Raw genomic sequence first — 18,234 nt, 5'->3', positions numbered from 1 at the left:
AACTTCTGAATCTTGACTGCTAAAGCAAAACGCACATTGCTTGGCTATCATATGTATTTATTCTAGACCTAGAAAATCCTTAAGACCATAACACACTTGGTCATTTAGTCGTTCATTCACGTCAGGTCAAGTAAGCTGCTACGAGGACCAAGACGCAACATCATCAAATGGCATGCCCTGGTAGTGATCACTGACTGCCGAGACTGTGGTCTGAACGGACTAAAGTCTCTTTTAGATTTGGGATCTGTTCCTATATAGTATATACAACATCGGCCCCAAACCCTGCCTGGGGTCGCAAGGGTAGCGACGCACCACATTAAGTCTTGATTTTTGGGGAGACACGCTAAAAACAACTTTGAGCAGTGGAAAAAAAAAAGAAAGTAAAAAAAAATAAACGCCGGCAAGACTTATTGGACATGCATAGGAAAAAAAATAGGGACCGCATGCTTTGTATGCTATACATATTGGTATCGACTGCCGTCACCGGTTTACCCGTAGCACTCTGCTAGTGCCAACAAGACAAAACAAAGGGATAAAAACATTATTTTTTGAGAGAAAAAAGTAAACATAGGAAAATGAGCTGGGCAGACGGGGGTTGTTTACATGCCATCACTGTTCACTAATCAGTCAGCTGTACGTCCATCAAACGACTAGATCTAGAGAATTGTCGCAAAAGGGGGTGAAGGGGGTTGGGTGCGTAGGGTACTGACAGTAGGGCAAGCGTCAGGTCACCGTGGATACGGGCCTTGAGCTCGATCTCGACCTCGAGGTTCAGCTCCAGGTGGAGCTTTAGCGGGTTCTTGCCGCCGCCGTCGTCCTTCTTCTGCATCTGCTGCTGCTGCATCTGCTGCTGCATCATCCACTGTTGTTGCTGCTGGCGCATCTCGGCCTCCATCTCCTCGCGGCTGTACTGCTGGCGCGAGGAGCCGCCGCCGCTGCTCTTCTTCTTGCGCTTCTCGAGCTGCTTCTTCTGGTCGCTCGACTTTTGCTTCCGCTGCTGCTCGGGGCGCCACGGCTGCTCCTTCTCGTCGGGAGTGGCGGGCTGCGACATGGAGGGGGCTGAGTCTTGGTCTTCCTCCTCCTCCTCGTCGTACTCGGGCTCGAGCTCTTCATCCTCCTCTGCTGGCTCGTCGTCGTCGTACTGCTCGTCGGCATAGTCGTCGTCGTAGACTTCATCATCGTCGTAATCGTCATCGCTGTAATCGTCCTCGTCCTCCTCTTCCTGCCGGACTGCTGCCTTCTTCTTGTTGTCCTTGGCGTTTTTCTTTGGCTCTTCCTTTGCCTTTGGCTCTTCCTTTGCCTTGGGCTCCTCCTTGGGCTGCTCTTTGGGCTGCTCCTCTGGCTTCTTGCCCTTGTCTTTCTTTGACTTGCCGGCCTTTGCCTCGGGCTTTTCCTGTTGCGCGTCCTTGGCCTCAGGCTTCTCTTCTGGCTTGTCTTCTACTTGAGCATCTTCGGGCTTTCCGTCGGCTTGTCCCTCTGTGGGCTCGCTGCCTCCAGCCTGCGGATCTGCGGGCTTCTGGTCCTCGGGCTTCTGGCCCTCAGGCTTTTGATCTTCAGGCTTTTGATCACCAGGCTTTTGGTCGCCGAGGTTTTGGTCTTCAGGCTTTTGGTCGCCAAGGTTTTGGTCTTCAGGCTTTTGGTCACCAGGCTTCTGGTCGTCGACCTTCTGCTCGGGAGTCTGGTTTTGCTTCTTGTTGTCCTTCCCGTTCTTCTTGCCGCCCCAGGGGTTCTACAGCATGTTAGTGAGTGCTGCTATGACTACGAGGACCACCCCGTACAGGGTGGAAGCAGTACCATGAACTTACAGGAGAAGACATGATGGGCTAGTGCTGTGTTTTGTCTGGTACCTTGAGTTCGAATTTGATGCTGGTTTCCCGTGTGTCTATAGTTCAAAGACTACAAAGAGTGGCTGTACTTTTAGGAGAAAAGGGTATGAATGTGGGGGGATATGAAGGGAACCAAGATACTACAGGCCTTGGAGGTAAAGGGACCAGGAGGGACGGTATAAAAATCACACCTCAACCGTGGCGGGCAAAGGCTTGGCCAAGGCAAAAATCAGGACCCTGCATAACATGCCACTACGCAATAACCTCTGGAGTCTAGCAGAGAAAACATGTTTTTTTTCTTCTCTCTCTTTTGGCTTTCCCGCCCCCGATGCCCCTTGGGGCCTGTCCAAAGTACATCGATCGACGGTTGCGTCACTCTACGCGGCCAGGTGGATGAAAAAGTCGACAAGGTCTCATGGCCCGTCCCATGGCACCAATGCTTATGGGATGGGAAAGGGTAGGAAGCGGTAGTTGGGTCTCTGGGGTATGAAACAGTGACGTCGATGAGGTCAAAAGGGATATACTCAACAGTCAGAGTATGGGTCGGGTCCCTCCTTCACGGTCTAGGCATCCTCGGATGCATGCTGGAGAATGGGCAGTGACCAGGGTGCAGGTACATGGGAAAAATACACCCCACAAGGCTGGGTGTGAATATGTCAGGTAGACAAGAGGTACCATGGTTGGTACCGTGGAGTCTAATAACGCAAACCGCCTAGGGGGGGAGGGGCGTGCCGTTTCTGAACGGACCGGCGCACCCAACGGTCGGTTCTCCTGCACGGCACTGGCCACACAATACTGGTAGCAAACATAATACTCCGTAAACTGCACTTGCACTTCAAGTGAGGGAGTGTTAAGACAAACGCCGAGGCCGTGGAGCTGGTTAAGACCAACTTTTTTGGAACATAATGACGAGGCCAGGGAGAGACGGACATGAAGATATCATCAGGCGACTTGCAAGACCAAATGAAGCAAAAAGACACAAACCTGTTTTTGGACAGTCGCCTTTCACGGTATGGACGCTGGCGCCCATCTTATCGCAGGGAGACAACTGCTCGCTCTCCCCCTTTTGATCCGACAAATTTAGTCTAGACTAGGTGCTGCTGGCCTAGAGAATAGTTTCCTCTGTGCTGTTTTGTCGATGCTGTAACGATCAGCAGCGAACGTCCACTTCTTTTGTCCGCCACCTTCAAGTTTTTTTTTTGTTTTTTTAACCAGTTAGTTTGCAGACTCCCAAGATGTTTGCCATCGGCCTGCTCACCATTGGAGCCATCCCCACGACCATTGGGGTCGCCGAGGCCATCAGCGCCCAGAAGAAGCAGAACGCGGCCCAAAAGGAGCAGGCCAAGTTCCATCTGACAGCAAAGCTAGCGCTGGGCGGACGCCAGCCCATGGAGGCGTTGGTGGTGCTCAGAGATGGAAAAGTAAGTTGAGAGTCTTTTCGTTTCTGCCCGCAATTTCGCCCGTTTGGTTCGAGTTCGAACACACACGGGGAACAAGGACCAAAAAGGGTTACTGGTCAAAAGTTCCATCCCGAACAAGAAGTGACAATTCACGGCTGAATGTCAGCCACATCTCACCGATACAAGCCCTTCATTGTTGCCAGCCGCTAAGCGAAGCGTTGGGATGGATAAACGGTTGTGGAGTTTGGTGTGGTGTGGTGTGGTGTTGTGGCAGGGGGGGGAGGGAGAAAAGAAAAAGGGGGGTGAGGCTGGAGAGTTGACGGTACAATGACGTACTGAACACTCAGACGAAAGAATGGGATTGGGGACGGTATGGGATGAAACGGAATGACAAGACAGGATGTGGCTGACAGAAAGCGCCTGGGTTCAATCACAGCTCTGGATTGACCACCAGGAAAGTCCCGTCGAAGGACACAAGTTCACAGGATATTACTTCACATATCCAAGCGAGGAGCAGCACAAGGGGCTCGTGAGCACAATATCGATCGACCCGCCCATGCTCAATTGGATTTACGCCGACAAGGACACGGGCATCATCAAGTACGGCGGCAGAAAAGAAACGATAGGTCATGTGATAGGGCCCTGGTGGTGGAATGCAGACGAGACATTCCTCACACTGCAAGGAAAGCCAGACTGCTTTGTGGCTGAAGAGGATCCAGAGAGCAGCAGGTGGTTTGTGACTCTTGCGAACCGTGGAGGCTCGGGTGGTGGGGGTACAAATGACGGAGATCGACCTCGTCATCGAGATCGCCAAGACAAGGAGGATGAAGACGAGGCAGAGGAAGACGAAGACGAAGTAGACGAGCCTGATTATGACAGCGTTGGAGAGCCAGCAGAGGAAGATGAGGATTTTGATTGCGGGCCTCGGCGGGTCCCCATCAGACTACGGCGGAGGATGATGCTAGGGATGGAGAGCAAGTACGTTAAGAATGACAAGAACGAGGGCTGAAAGTCAACAACGAGTTGTGTTAAATTGGGCAAGAAAAACACCACAGAAAAAAAAAAAACACAAATAAACACCAATGAGAAAATAGGACCTGATTCATCCATTCATTCTCAAAGCCCGTTCTCGGGATCCAAACTATGCATGCGGCCCATGCACCGCAAGCTTAATAGAGTGAAGAAAAAAAAAAGAAAAAAAAAGAAAACGGAATGAACCAGTTGAGACTGATCCAAAAAATCCATGATGCAACAAGACAGAATAACCCATGGCAGATGTGGGGTCATCTGCTGGCTCTCATAGGATTTATTTCCATTTCCAGCAAGGTGTTCGGGGTGGGTTTCTCCAAGAGCAAGCGTCAAACCGTGAGTGGCTGTTTTGAAAGGTCTAGAAACTCAACCCCGGCCGCCGACCACCATGATTGAACCTCCCAATCCCTGCTGCCGTTTTGTCAACCACCGTCTTCCTGATTTGGGGGCTGGATCAGTTCCGGTACTTTCGAGGTACAAGCTACCCACCCACGAGCTTAAACACACGCCCCCCTGGCCAGCGTCGAACATCAAGTAATTACTGCAAACACACCAAACCACCATAGACCCTCCCTCCTTCGAGTCTAGACCGTCCGAGTTTGACATCAAAACCACCGATATTCACGAACCAAGACCCCAGCTACCTTGGAAGCGGGTAGGCGGGGGATGACACAATCACGATGGGTAAAACTCCGAGAGACAAGCAGGAGGGTGTGAGCCTTGGAACGTCACCCCGTGGCTCACAAAGGGCTTTTTGCCTTTGGTTGCTTTTCCCCCGCCACCCCTGATGTGATTGTACCCAGGTGCCCGGGAAACTAAACTTGCAAGGCCGCCATCGAAGATGATCGTTTCTCTTGATGGGATGACGAGAAAGGGTATGATTTCATCGGTGGCAGGGACCCTGATTCCGGACGGAAGGGCGCATGTTTGAGGATTGCGAATCAGGTTTTTGTCAAGCTTTCGTGAGGGTTGATAAGGGTCGTAGTCCGATCCGGGACTCGTTAGTCTCTGTCTCTGCCGGCATACCTCTTCACTGAACATCTTTCCCGCCTTTTTATAATACCCCCTAAAAGAAAGCGTCTGTCTTCTTGCTTGCTCTGTGCACAGGCGACACAATCAGCCTTGCACACTCCATCAAGTCCCCAACCATTTCGCACCTACCAACACCTCCCATAACCCCCCAGAACAACAACAACACCACCACCAAAATGTCTTCCTCGGCCGAGAAGAAGCCCAGGCGCAAGCAGCAGCAGAAGACGTACGAGTCGGAGCCCGAGGAGCTTTCTTCCGCAGAGGAGAGCCCCCCACCTCGCCGCAACCGCCAGATGCAGAGGCGAGGACAAAAGAAGCAGCAGGGCGGCGGCGGCGGCGGCGGCCTGGGAGGTGACCTCCTGGGCGGTGGTGGCCTCGGGGGCGTCGGGCAAACCGCCAACGGCCTCGTCGGCGGAGCCACGGGCGCGCTAGGCGGCATCGCAGGCCAAGCTATGGACCAGGGCGGCGGCAAGAGCGATACGCTCCGCCTGCGTCTGGACCTCAACCTAGAGGTCGAAATCACTCTCAAGGCCAAGATCCATGGTGACTTGGAGCTGGCGCTACTGTATGTTACCCTACGTTTTCTTTTTCTCCCCTTTGCCCTTGCACCCCCCTCCATTGCACTACCTGTCTTGCCCTATACTCCTTCCCATGTCGTATCACATCACCCATCCCCCTTGGACGAGAAGAAGAGAAGAAAGAAAAGAAAGAGAAAAAAAAAAACCACCCACGAGACAAAAGAGAGATTGGCCCACTCTCGGATTGTACTGTATGTAGTATAATGGTGTGTATGTATTTACTTCACCTCTCGTCACTTCACCGTCACACAATGCCCACCGGCCCCCCCTTCTCTCCTCAAAAACTCCACCTCTCAGCTCCCACTTCCCGTCACCACACACAAACACAACTAGACAACAACACACTACTACACATTAAGCGAAGTTACACCCAACCCATCCCCCACCCCACCATCAAAGAAAGAAACTCCTCCCCATCGTCCTCTCTAGCCACATACGTCTCTATCGTCACAGCCGAGTTTCTTACACGCTAGGCTTAAAGGACGGGTTAATGACGGGTCATTATACCTAAGCGAGCAGTGAAACTTGAGTACAACAAACCGGCGTTTATATTTTTTTCACGGAAATCGGGCAATCAAATCACACAAAGACAAAGCATCTTGGGGGGTGGCTTCTCTACCAAGGAGAGCCCAAAAGACACAGATGCCACTACAGGGGGACTTTTTTTTTTGATGGGGTCATGGGCGTTCTCTGTCTTTTTTTTTAATTTTCTCTCTTCTTCTCGTCCTCGACTCCAAACTTCCCAGAGAGGTACTTGGGATGGGTGGCTGCAGATGGGCAAGGGGAACGGGGGTTTCGGCTGGAAAGACAATGCATTGCAGCTTCCTTCTCCCCGGACCCTTGTCTTTCCGTCTCAGCAACTTTTTTCCCCCGACTAGGGCACATCACATGAATTATTTTTTGTACAGCATTTCGACATAATCGGCAGGGGAGGCTAATCGAACTATTTAGGAACTGAGAGAAATCATGCTTTTTCCAAACGACTCTCCTTAATTTTTTCTTGTTTACCTCGTTTCGATACCTCTTTTTTTTACACTCTTGAATAATTCGACGAATGGAGCAGGTTCCACCGGACCAGTGATCTGAGCAGGGAATCCCCTGAAAGGTTTAGCTCGGCTTTCGGATGTCATCGAGATCTTCGGTTGACCGGGTGGGTTTGGGAAAACTACCAATTTTAATAAAAGCGATTGGCTACCACATATAATATGTGGTTATAAGAGGCGCATGTTTGGCTTATTTTGGCACCTAGGTAGCCTTGTGGAGTTCGTCGCATCTCCTTGCCTTTTTCCCTCTTACCTGTCATCTGTCATATTTGCTGTACTATAAGAGAACAAATTTTTGTTTGATAGACTTTTTCGGATACGTTTGACTTTGGCTGAATTCATACTCCAAATGCCTTCTTACAGATCAGATTCAATAACAAGTTCAATGTGCCCTATTCTGTATGCACCATCGTATAGATGAGATATAGACCACACCTATCGGCAAATTATTCACTCTTACACATACGGGTCGGTCGTCCGGGACGCATCGCGATTACGAGCCCAGGTTGGTTTTCCGCAGGCACTGTGCAAATGTCTGCAAAATACCTTGTCTATCGCTACAATTTTACGAACCATAAACAGTACACATTCGTGCGTTATTACTTTGTAGCTGCACGCCTTAGCACGCTTAGCACTCTCCGGCCCCACAAAACAATTGGAGATGGACCGGTCGAGACGCCCAGCAAAAATGCACAAAAACCTGCTTTCTGTAACGAAAGCTGGGCTGAACTGCTGGGGAGAATAACAACAAATCCATGCTCTCCCGAGTTGAGAAGGAGATCGTCGGAACTTACCTTGTAGCACCCAATTAAATATAAAGAGCCGCGCTCTGCGATTGACCTCGTTTGCTTTAGACAGCCCCACACGGAAGTCGACCAGCTCTGCGCTTGTTTCCAAGTTTTTAAGAGTCGCAAGTCTTCCAAAAAGGAAAAGTCGAAGCGCAGAGGTTTTGTGCGCGCTGTAACAATTGCGTAGATGCATCTACGAAGTAATTACTGACTTGCCTACTTAAGGTGAGACGTTTCCACTCTCGGGAGTGAATGTTCAGATAAAACCGTCCCGGGTAAGAGCTTACCAGCAAATTGATCGGATTGCATTGCTAAGTTGTCCTGTCGAAATTGAAATGAAGGAACCGCCTTTCATTTTCCATGTCCCAAGTTTTAGAGTTCAGCGCTTTCCATGGCTCTGGAATCCCCCATTCGTTGCGCGCATGGCGATTGCTTGCATGCAGTCGAGATAAACTTCTGTTGGGTACACTGTACCATACACGTGCTTGCCCTCTCGCAGTACCTGAGTAATGTAGATGGCGGTTGGTGCGGGTTGCTTTGTGGCACCAAAATGTCTTGAAGCCATCTTTTATCCTCCGTAACTCTCCGGTCGACGGCCAACGGTGCACAAGCTTGCGGAACGGGCCACAAAGATGACGCCCCTAACCGCCTAGTTTGCTATAAATTCTCCAAGAAAGCTTTGACCAGCTTCATCGCATTACAGTACTTCGTACAATTGTAGGAGAGATGAACTTCCAAGTTCACGCCAAGCGTTGGCCGCCAAAGTCTTAGCAACGGTGCAAAAAAACGGTGGAAGTTTTCTCCACCACAACCACAAGCTTTCATCATATGGGCTGGTTTATGGAGGTTTTGGCGACGCACTGCAACGTCGCTAGGAGCATTTTACCAGAAGAACCACCACCTTAAAATTAAGGTAAGCTTGGTAACGACCGTAACGCAAATTCAGAGAAAAAAAACAAAATGCGTTGTAGTCGACTTGCACGCGTCTTGATACTACTACCCAAGGCATCAATACTTGTTTATCAAGAGACACAAACCAGAACTTGCACATGGCCAAGACGGCATCTGTCTCTTCCAAAAGGGGTCACGCCCCTTTGATCATCTGTATTCCGCTCGCCGGGCGTTTCACAAATCATCCGGTAATGACGAACTCGAGCTGTCCAAAAGGAGGGTATATGGCATGCCTTTGAACCAGATGAAAAGCCTCGCCTCCGTTTCATGACCTTTGACGTTTCCTTCGCATCTTAACACATGCCTTATTACAAATAATTAATTCCTCGCGACTATACTGTCTAATTAGCCCCAGGGAGCGCTGGGGGTGGGGCTGGAAATATGGTCGGGAAGCACTGCTCGATGCAACATGATTGAGCCACCTTGGCGGCGTACCGTCGAGGAACATCCATGTCAGTGGTGTCGTGATGTCACCATTACAGCACTTCGTAGGTAAGGGGAGTAACAGCCTATACCGTCTTGCGTTGTAGTGATGGATGTGGAGATCCCCGTTCCGCATTTCTCCACCCCGCCAGCACCTCATGTGGAATCACGGGTACCTTGTATGCCTGCACGCTTGGAGTCTCGGGCCTGGCCAACTTCATTCATCCTACCTCCAATCCGCGGGCAAAGATCGCGAATTGGGCGCATCTGTTTTCTTCTGCTTCCAGAGTCTAGACGGCAACATACAGCAGGCACTTCACTATAGCAACGCACCAAAATATACCGACTCACATACTCCCGCCAAGGTGGGTACCGCTGACACAAGTCTCAGGACACAACTTGGACACTTACAAGTTCTAGACTCACAATCAGGCCGTCACTCCACCATATACTCCGTACCTGGCCTAACAACCTGAGGGGAAGAGACTCGCTAAAGCTCTGCGCTAGGTGACCTTGCTAGGTGACCTTGCTAGGCGTGTGGCTTGTCTGGCTTACGCGCCGCATGTCTCCTGTCAATGCTGCCCGTGCTTGATTAGACTAAAGGCCCCCAAAAACGGTTTGCGCTACCTCTTGTAACTGGCAGCAAGATACCCCTGCACTACTGTACTCCGTACACGCAGCTCAGGAACCTACCTAGGCTAGCCTCAGGGCTAACCCCTCCAAGCTCTAGCTCCATAAGCAAAAGCTCGCCAGTCTGAACAGCCCTGAGCTTTTCGGGCTGAAAGTGACGTAAACCCGTCAACGCACCACCACGTCGCGCGCGCTTTTGGAGTCAATCCATCTCTGATTTGTCGCGCGCGTGGGACAAGCCACGTTCATCTGGTCTTTGTGGTCAATTGTTTTTGAAATCAGTTATTCGTTAGACCATTCACTGTGGCTTTTGTTACCATCCCCTTTCGGGTTTACGCAACGCAACTCACCCGTCACTCCCCCCCTCGCAGAAAGGCGGGCGATCTCCCCCCATACCCTGAGGCTCCGGTGCCCTGAGGCCCCCTCTTCGGAAAACCTGGCGCTGTCCAACTTCCAAAGGTCGCTGCACCGGCTGGTGCCCAGAATGTCGTCGGACTCGTCAAAGCCAGACGGCCAAAGAGGTTGGGGCCTCAAGAACCGGTCCAAGAACAAAGTCACGAGCAGCGAATCGGTCGATGTGGCTGATCCGCAGCCGGCGGACGCGGACGACTTGAGCGACGTCAAACCGGCCGAGGAGATCGACAGCGACGAGGAAGAAGACGACGAGAGGCGGGCACAGCAACATCGGCTGCACCATAGCCAAGACGGCAGTGGGAGGAGAAGCAGCAAGCAGCATGGGCGCGATTTGCGCAAGGAGTTTGAGGATCAGACACCCAAGGTGGGCGCAAGCGTGAGCGCGCGTGACGCCTACGATCAAGAGCCGGCCTACGTCGCGCCCATCCCCAAAATTCCACCGATCCCACCCGTCGCGAGTCCTGGGTCGGGCGAAGGCCGCGACAGCAAGAACCGGAATGGCGTTCCCGCTTCAAACAGGCCACAGATACCGCGATGGGTCACCGAGAGGCTCATAGGCAAGAAGATAGACGAGTATGGCGACGTTGTGGACGACGACGGCAAGGTCCTGGGCAGAGTGGCGGGCGATCTACCATCAATGGTCGGCCGCACCGTTCTGAACCAGCGCGGCGATATATTAGGCGATGACGGGGAGCTGCTGGGCTACGTAGCTGAGGTCGCCCCTTCCAAGGGCAAGGAAGCTGAGGTTGCCGGCGACGGGGACGATATGGCGAGTTACACAGATGGGGAGGATGATGGCGCACCGCGATCTCCGCCAAAGAGCATAGACCAGTATACGGGCAAGTCGAGCGCAAGTCTACAAGTCGACCACAGAGGAAACATTCTCGACTCGTATGGTAACATCATCGGGCACTTTCGAGACAACCTCAGGAACCCTAAAACAGAAGCAGAGATCAAGGCAGAAGAGAGGCAGCAGCAGCGGGCGTCCTCTAGAGAACAGGAACAGTCGGGGCCGTCGAACTCGAGGGCAAAAGAGAAGCCGGCGGATGACAGGCCACCAAACGCTGCGGCTTGGAGGAAGGAGAATGAGAGTCCCTCTGATATATTTTTGGATGTGAAGTCGACGACAGAAGGCATCCAGTTGACCATCCGGATCCCAACCGTGTTTCCGAACGGGGGAACTCCGCGAGTGAACTTTTCCTAGATAAAGAGGGCGCATGTCGTGTGGTGATATAGTTGCAGGATATCAGCTTTTGCTCGTTTGGATCACGGACCTGGTGGCGGGGAAGGGTGGTTGCATGAGTTACGCAGAGAATAAGCCAGGAGTTGAGGAGTTGGGTATGACAAAGAAATTCCCCACGACACGTTATATAACGACGGGACAAATGTTCCCGGGGATCTTTGGATAGACTGGCAACTAAATCATCAGTTGGAGAACGGACTATAGGATGAGAGACGGGGGATAAGCACCGGTTGACCCTGCTTTTTGCTTGCCACTTGCTTTATCATTTTAGCTTGGCTGGCAAAGCTGGATATCTCTATTCCTCCACGTTCTGCCATCCTGTATCATAACAGAGGACAATTATAGCAGCGTCGTCTCACTGGAATGGATTCACTTGTCTAAGATTGGCAGTCGAAATCACCGAAATCTCGATGGGTGCTCTGAAATGTTGGCTAGCTTTTTTTTGGATTCTGTATGATGATTAGAATGCCCAGACGGGAACGTTTGGAAGTGAAAGTGGCGTCGTCGATCAAATTGTGGCGCGTCATCTAGAAAGAGCCGAATCAAGTTTTTTTTTGGCAGATAGGGCTAGCCCGAACTGATAATGATGTATGTACGGAGTATGGGAGGGTTGAACGGGTAGGCAGGTCTTGGTAGGGTCTGGTAAGGGTTATGTGTGGCAGACTAACCTATATTACTTGACCATGGTGTAAAAGGGCGTTTGTCTGCCTTACTTCGTACATTAGCCGTTTCTCATGACGCTGTATGTGGGGTTCGGGGAAGCAAGCGAAAGTGTGCCGAGTGCGTTCCAGACCCGGGAGGATTTCTCCAACAGGGAAAGGAAGGAGGGGGGAGAATAAAAAAACAATTAAATCGAAGAATCAAAGAAAAAAGAATTCTCCTAATGCAGATCTCTTTTCTCCAGCGACGATCTTGACTTACAAGGGAAGCTGAGAAAGGTTGTGTGTTGCAAGTATGGGGTTTGTTAGCAAAGTCCATCATTTGCCACAGGTCAAACGTTCCTCAAGCCACAGATCCGTGTGTCCAAAAACCTGTTTTAGTGGCGTCTCTCTCATGATATCGTCCTGGGACTTTTCTGGTGACAACATCAAATTTCCTTTTTGGGAGCGCCACGCCCCTATGCAAGCCCTGTTTACCATTTGCATACAGTGCTGTACGCCCCTCCCCCGTCGACTTTCTCAACGTTTGAGACTGATGACTTCTGCCGTGTCCCACCACTTGGCCTCTTCCAGCCTTTTACCATCGCAAAAAGCCCACTTTCTCACCGAGCAAAACAAGCAAGCATGGGGTGGGCTGTTGCTGGTTCCCTGGAGCTTGGGTTTAACTGGGGGGGTCCCCTTTTTTCTCGGGCAAAAAAGTGGTTTATCACTCGCGAAGAAAAAAGCAACAAACGCATCTCGGGAAAGCCTGAGCGTCCGTTCCCAGAAAGTCAAAGGCCCAGATGAGATTGATCCCTTTTTTGCTGCTTTGCTTTTCCCTTCCTTCCCGCTCTCGCGTTTCCACCATCCTATCAGAGATCAGGAAAACTCGCCTATATGAAGTCATAGCTCCGGGGTAGACAATCCGATGTAAGGGAAGCTGAGCCTTCTCACTATGTAGGTGACTGGTGACCTAGTTTTTGGAAGCGAAAAAAAGCAGGCTCCAGTATCACTTTCTTTTCTTTCGGGACAAAGGGGCGCCCCCTCTTTGTACCCACACAGCTTTCTTTTAGCAGTAGTACTGTTCCATTTTGCCTTCTTTTCTCGGCCACCCACCCCCTCGTGGCTTGCGTGACGGAAGCCTGGCTGGGAGGGGAAAGAAGCTTGCATCGTTGTGATTCTTCTTCGGGAGTATAACCCTGAACGTGACGTATGCTTGGACCTCCATCCCTTTGCTCGATGACGTTCTCGTCGTCCTTCTCAGGGCAGGGCTGGGTTGGCTTTTGCCTCATCGAGGTATTCGCTATGAGCCTTGGCCGTGATGGTGGGAATATAAGTGTGGCTGAGCTTGCTCGATAACATCAGTCAGTTGTAGTCACTTTCGAACCCATCTCATACCAAAAGATACCCAACATCCAAACCACCAACACCTCATCCAGTGAAAACACCCCCATCTTATAGACATTATTGCAGAATACCACATCATATTGTACAAATACAAGTTGCTCCTCGTTTTTTAAGTTTTATAATCCTTGTATCAGTATCAAGCCAGTCACTTTGTACAACATCCTGCAGTAAACTGGATAGGAGCAACACGGCCTATCTACCCTGCATTTTCAAAAGCATTATACAAATTTCATTTTAAGCATCTACCCAACATGGCCGAAGTAGCACAGTCCGTAACGTCCTCTCCTTGGGAGAAGACAACCAAGGACAACGGCGCCAACAACAACAAAGACCAGGAAGAATACTTCCGCGAGATCAAGGCTAGCGACAAGTCACAGGCTCAGAGCGAAATCGGCAGCAAAAAAGATGCCGCCTCAGAGGTCGCTGACGAGACCAAGAAGGATCTGCCTACTGATGACGACGACCAAGTGCCGGCCGAGGAGCTGACCCCCGAGGATGCCGTCGACTCGCGCAGCAGGGTCGATAGCAAGGTCGACAGCAAGGTCGACCCCGAGGGCGAGGCCGATGGCGACAGCGGTGTCGACATGGACAAGCACGACCTCGATGAGGTTGAGCCAGAGCCCATGAGCGAGACCAGCACTGAGAGAATTAAGAAGGCCGCCGAGGACGGCAGCAGCAACAACCCGCTCGCAGCCTTGGACGAGGACAAGAGCGCCCTCGGCAAGGTCACCGGCCAGCTTGGTGATGCCACTGAGCCCGTCACCGAGACCGCTCAGGAGGCGACCAGCAAGGTTGGCGATGTCGCCAAGGAGGGCGGAAGCAAAGTTGGCGAGGTCACTAGCAAGGTCGGTGAGGCCACCGGCCTGGTCGGAAGCCAGGCCGGCGAGGCCACCAGCCAAGTGGACTCTAAGCTGGGTGAAGGCGAGCAAAAGCTCGGCGAGACCACCGAGGCTGGAGAAGAGAAGCTTGGCGAGACTACCGAGGCCAGCGAGGAAAAGCTTGGTGAGACTACCGAGGCCGGCGAGGAAAAGCTCGGTGAGACTACCGAGGCCGGTGAGGAGAAGCTCGACGAGGCCGGTGAGAAGCTCGACGAGACAAAGGAGGCCGGTGAGGAGAAGGTCGGCGAGACTACCGAGGCCGGCGAGGAGAAGCTCGGTGAGACTACCGAGGCCGGTGAGGAGAAGCTCGACGAGGCCGGTGAGAAGATTGAAGAGGCCGGCGAGAAGATTGAAGAGGAGGCCGACAAGGTCGACTTCTCAATCCTCAAGGGCGGCAAGGTCAACAAGGGTGGCAATGTCGTCAACAGCGACGGCAAGGTCATCGGCCGTATCAAAGAGGGCGTTATGGCTCACCTCGTTGGCAAGAGGACCGACGAGGAGGGCGCCATCTGGAACGACAGTGGTGAGATCATTGGTCGGGCCGAGCCGATCCCCAAGGACGAGCTTGAGACCATGACCAAGGAGTCCGGCCCGTTCGAGGCCTTCCCCGACGCCACCGTCAACGCCAAGGGTATGGTCGTCTTCAACGAGGAGGAGATCGGCAAGGTCATCGAGGGCGACATCAAGAAGCTCCGCGGCATGAAGGTCGACCCCGACGGCGACATCCTTGACCGCAGCGGAAACGTTGTCGGTAAGGCAGAGCGCTGGGAGCCCGAGCCCGAGCCAGAGGCCGAGCCCGAACCCGAGGTTGACCGTTCCATCCTGGCTGGTAAGCGTGTCAACAAGGCCGGCAACGTCGTCGACAGCAGCGGCACCATCTTCGGTCGCGTCGTTGAGGGCGACCCCAAGCGCATGATCGGCCGCATGTGTGACAAGAAGGGTAACATCCTCAGCGAGAGCGGCGACGTTATCGGCCGCGCCGAGATTGTGACTGAGGGCGAGCGTGAGGGTTCCAAGGAGGGCCCCTTTGCTGAGCTCCAGGGCCTTACTGTCCGCAAGGATGGAATGGTTATCACCCCCGGCGGCGATGTTGTTGGTCACCTGACTAAGGGCGATGGCAAGACCCTGGCCGGTCGCGGCGTTGACGAGGACGGCGATGTGTGCGACAAGAACGGAAACGTCCTTGGCCACGCTGAACGCTACGAGGAGCCTGAGGTCGAGAAGAAGAAGAACCCTCTTTCTGGCCGTCGCGTCAACAAGGAGGGTAATGTCGTCGACGCAGACGGCAACCTCGTGGGCAAGCTCACCAGCGGCAACCTCAGCATCTGCTCTGGCAAGGAGATCGATGACGATGGAGACGTCGTCGACGGTAAGGGCACCACCATTGGTCATGTTTCTCTGCTCGAGGATATTCCTCCTGAGCCTGTTGAGGAACAGTCCCCCGAGGACAAGGCCAAGGAGGAGCAGGCCGAGAAGGACAAGGAGCTCGCCAAGAAGATGAGCATGCTTATCGAGGGCGTCTTGGAGAAGGTCAAGCCCATCTGCGCCATGATCAACAGCGTAAGTTACCCCCTACTTTTCCTCTAGAGATGATAGCTGCTAACCGCTACTCAACAGAAAATTGAGAAGGCTGAGCGCACTCCCAAGGATGAGCTTGACGAGGAAGCTCTTGTCAGGGACGTCAGGCCCCTAATCGAGGAGGGTGGCAAGATCCTCTCGGAGGCCAACGGCGGCATCCGTGGCCTCGACCCTGACGGACGCATCCAGGCCAACGCCAAGCACAAGACCGCAAGCCGTGAAGCTACTCCCGAGGAGTACCACCTGGCTGACAACCTCAAGGAGTTGACCGGTACCGTCACCAAGTGCATCGACGATGCCAAGAAGAAGCTTGAGGGTATGCCTCACGCCAAGAAGGAACTCAACCCACTCTGGGGCCTCCTGAGCGAGCCTCTCTTCCAGATCTTGGCCGCCGTCGGTCTTCTGCTCAACGGTGTCCTCGGACTTGTTGGTCAATTGCTCAGTGGTCTTGGTCTGGGCGGTCTTGTCGATGGTCTACTCGGTGGTCTCGGTATCAAGAAGATCCTGGCCGGGTTTGGTCTTGGTTCGTTGACCGATTCCTTGACTGGACAGAACCAGAAGAAGAAGAGCGGTGGCGGCGGTGGTGGTCTCCTTGGTGGAGTCCTTGGTTAAGCTGTTCAACATTGAAGTTTCCAAATTTCATATTTTCTTTGTTGGTTGGTAATTTGTAATGGCCTTGAAAGGCTTGGAAGGCAACATCAAATATCGGGATATAAGTGTTTTCAGTTGATTTCATTTGTACCTTCATATTTTGGTAGCAAAGTTTTACAGCCTTGATTTTAGCAATATGTTTTTTTCCCTCTTATGTTTAATTTGGATCAGGTTCAAATTCTCTTTCCCAAGATTTAGTTGAGTGAATTGTTCCTTCCGTGTCCAAGTAGTCTGCAAAAGTGGACAGAGAAGGTGACAGACAGACCCATTGTACAAATTGGGTTGCGACCCATTAAGACGCGAAACCCAGGGACCTCTCCCTCAAGGTACTTTAGTCAGAGCCAAAGATACGAGTATGGGAGACCAGCATTATAGGACGAACTAACTAAATTGAGCACGTTTTTCTCTTGTCAAACTTTAGGACGACATTTGACCCTGTCAAGATTCAAGAACAACCAGACCGGCGCCATCTCAGCGGACAAGGCGTCCTGGAACCACCTCCGAATTAAATAATTAATTGCCAAGAGATAGGCAAAGGGAACAAGCAAGTGACTTTGTTATATCAACTCTGTGGGGCTGGCAGTTTCAAAATACCGATTATCCAAGAGGGGTACTCGGCAGTTGTTCGCTGGCACTACTTAGCCTGAAGAGGAGGTTCCTGCACACTACTCAAAGCAAACCAAGGCTCAAACATGTTAGCTTGAACTATACCGTGCTCTCTTTATCGACATTTCCATAATTTGGTCCACCGGGAAAGATGAGCCTGGGCATTGACTATGCCCCGCTCCGGCCAGTCGGCCACTTCGGCTTCGTCTTTTGGCCGTCTATATTTATGGTAGGTAGTACATATTGCTATTTTGCGGGTCACTATAAATACTTCCGATATCAGTGCATCATGTTCGCAAGTTGCTCGACCATCTCTCTCTCTCCAGGCTTGGAGTTCCTGTCATTATTTCATCTCATTCCTTCAAACACCCCAACAAATCGCCACCACCGCTTCTAGAATTCGAACAACATGCATCTCATCACGATAGTCGTCGCTGCGCTCACCGCAGGCCGCCTCATGTGGGCCATGCCTACCCCTGAGAGCGACCCAGAGATGCTCAGGGCCCGCGCGACTTTCTGTGAGAAGATGAACCCGCCTCCGTCCGAAGAGGAGACGGCGACGAGGTTCGCCGAATTTGCCGATGCCTTTATTTTCGAGAAGGACATCGACGCTGCGTTCAGCTACATTGCGCCCGAGTACATTGTAAGCAACATCGTCTATTCAGGATTCTATTAGGACTTGGTCAAAGATGCGACTCTCTGGCAGGCATATTCCTTGGTGGCGAAACCTAATCATTCCATTAGAACCACAACCCGGCTGCCCAAAATGGCGCCCAGTTCGTCTATGACCTCCTGAAGCCCTTCTGGGCAAGCCAGAATATTACCGTGCTCGGGACGCTATACAGGCACCCCCAGGGCTGGCTCAACTACCGCTCCGCATTCGGCACCATCGTGGACCGGTACAGATGGGACGGTGGTTGCATCGTTGAGCATGTAAGTTGTCGCATCAAACTCCGGAAGAAATCATAAAAAGACTGCGACCTCGTTTGCTAATGCGCTTGCCTCTTTCATAGTGGGATTCCGGGGAGCAGATGCCCACCGATGTGACGCCCGGCGAAATCCTCGAGATTGACGACGAGTGACGATTGACGACTGATGACTGATTGGGGGTCTCATTGC

At 52.1% G+C, this 18,234-nt stretch overlaps 7 protein-coding genes across 8 annotated transcripts; 5 read left to right on the top strand and 2 right to left on the bottom strand.

Moving 5' to 3' along the window:
• Positions 1-599: 599 nt before the first annotated feature.
• Positions 600-1,817, bottom strand: MGG_11813 (uncharacterized protein; the record flags this gene model as incomplete). Its single annotated transcript, XM_003709542.1, has 3 exons — positions 600-612; positions 711-1,729; positions 1,806-1,817. 3 exons carry the CDS (start codon positions 1,815-1,817, stop codon positions 600-602), a joined length of 1,044 nt encoding a protein of 347 aa, XP_003709590.1.
• Positions 1,818-2,664: 847 nt separating this feature from the next.
• On the top strand, positions 2,665-4,307 carry MGG_06866 (uncharacterized protein). The gene is made up of 2 exons (XM_003709541.1): positions 2,665-3,247; positions 3,663-4,307. Exons 1-2 carry the CDS (start codon positions 3,062-3,064, stop codon positions 4,233-4,235), a joined length of 759 nt encoding a protein of 252 aa, XP_003709589.1. The 5' UTR covers positions 2,665-3,061; the 3' UTR covers positions 4,236-4,307.
• A 1,156-nt stretch (positions 4,308-5,463) lies between these two features.
• Positions 5,464-6,223, top strand: MGG_06865 (uncharacterized protein; the record flags this gene model as incomplete). Its single annotated transcript, XM_003709540.1, has 2 exons — positions 5,464-5,852; positions 6,163-6,223. 2 exons carry the CDS (start codon positions 5,464-5,466, stop codon positions 6,221-6,223), a joined length of 450 nt encoding a protein of 149 aa, XP_003709588.1.
• A 749-nt stretch (positions 6,224-6,972) lies between these two features.
• On the bottom strand, positions 6,973-8,261 carry MGG_16193 (uncharacterized protein; the record flags this gene model as incomplete). Its single annotated transcript, XM_003709539.1, has 6 exons — positions 6,973-7,030; positions 7,162-7,185; positions 7,270-7,305; positions 7,375-7,465; positions 7,703-7,866; positions 8,176-8,261. The coding sequence occupies 6 exons, from the start codon at positions 8,259-8,261 to the stop codon at positions 6,973-6,975; spliced, it is 459 nt and encodes a 152-aa protein (XP_003709587.1).
• Positions 8,262-9,230: 969 nt separating this feature from the next.
• MGG_06863 (uncharacterized protein) lies at positions 9,231-12,052 on the top strand. Its single transcript, XM_003709538.1, has 2 exons — positions 9,231-9,435; positions 9,491-12,052. Exon 2 carries the CDS (start codon positions 10,185-10,187, stop codon positions 11,316-11,318), a length of 1,134 nt encoding a protein of 377 aa, XP_003709586.1. The 5' UTR covers positions 9,231-9,435; positions 9,491-10,184; the 3' UTR covers positions 11,319-12,052.
• Positions 12,053-13,343: 1,291 nt separating this feature from the next.
• On the top strand, positions 13,344-16,700 carry MGG_06862 (the record flags this gene model as incomplete). 2 transcript variants are annotated; one of them, XM_003709536.1, is made up of 3 exons in its annotated part: positions 13,344-14,475; positions 14,596-15,840; positions 15,898-16,700. In XM_003709536.1, 3 exons carry the CDS (start codon positions 13,654-13,656, stop codon positions 16,468-16,470), a joined length of 2,640 nt encoding a protein of 879 aa, XP_003709584.1. The 2 variants fall into 2 exon arrangements, with proteins under 2 accessions (XP_003709584.1, XP_003709585.1); XM_003709537.1 differs by having other exon boundaries at positions 13,654-15,840; positions 15,898-16,470.
• Positions 16,701-17,524: 824 nt separating this feature from the next.
• Positions 17,525-18,197, top strand: MGG_06861 (uncharacterized protein; the record flags this gene model as incomplete). Its single annotated transcript, XM_003709535.1, has 3 exons — positions 17,525-17,758; positions 17,860-18,048; positions 18,129-18,197. The coding sequence occupies 3 exons, from the start codon at positions 17,525-17,527 to the stop codon at positions 18,195-18,197; spliced, it is 492 nt and encodes a 163-aa protein (XP_003709583.1).
• Between the last annotated feature and the right edge of the window lie 37 nt (positions 18,198-18,234).

This window comes from Pyricularia oryzae, chromosome 1, assembly GCF_000002495.2.
Source record: "Pyricularia oryzae 70-15 chromosome 1, whole genome shotgun sequence".
In the NCBI taxonomy this organism is placed as follows: Eukaryota; Fungi; Ascomycota; class Sordariomycetes; order Magnaporthales; family Pyriculariaceae; genus Pyricularia; species Pyricularia oryzae.
Note: the sequence above shows the minus strand (reverse complement) of the source record. Positions and strands in the feature narration are given on the sequence as shown.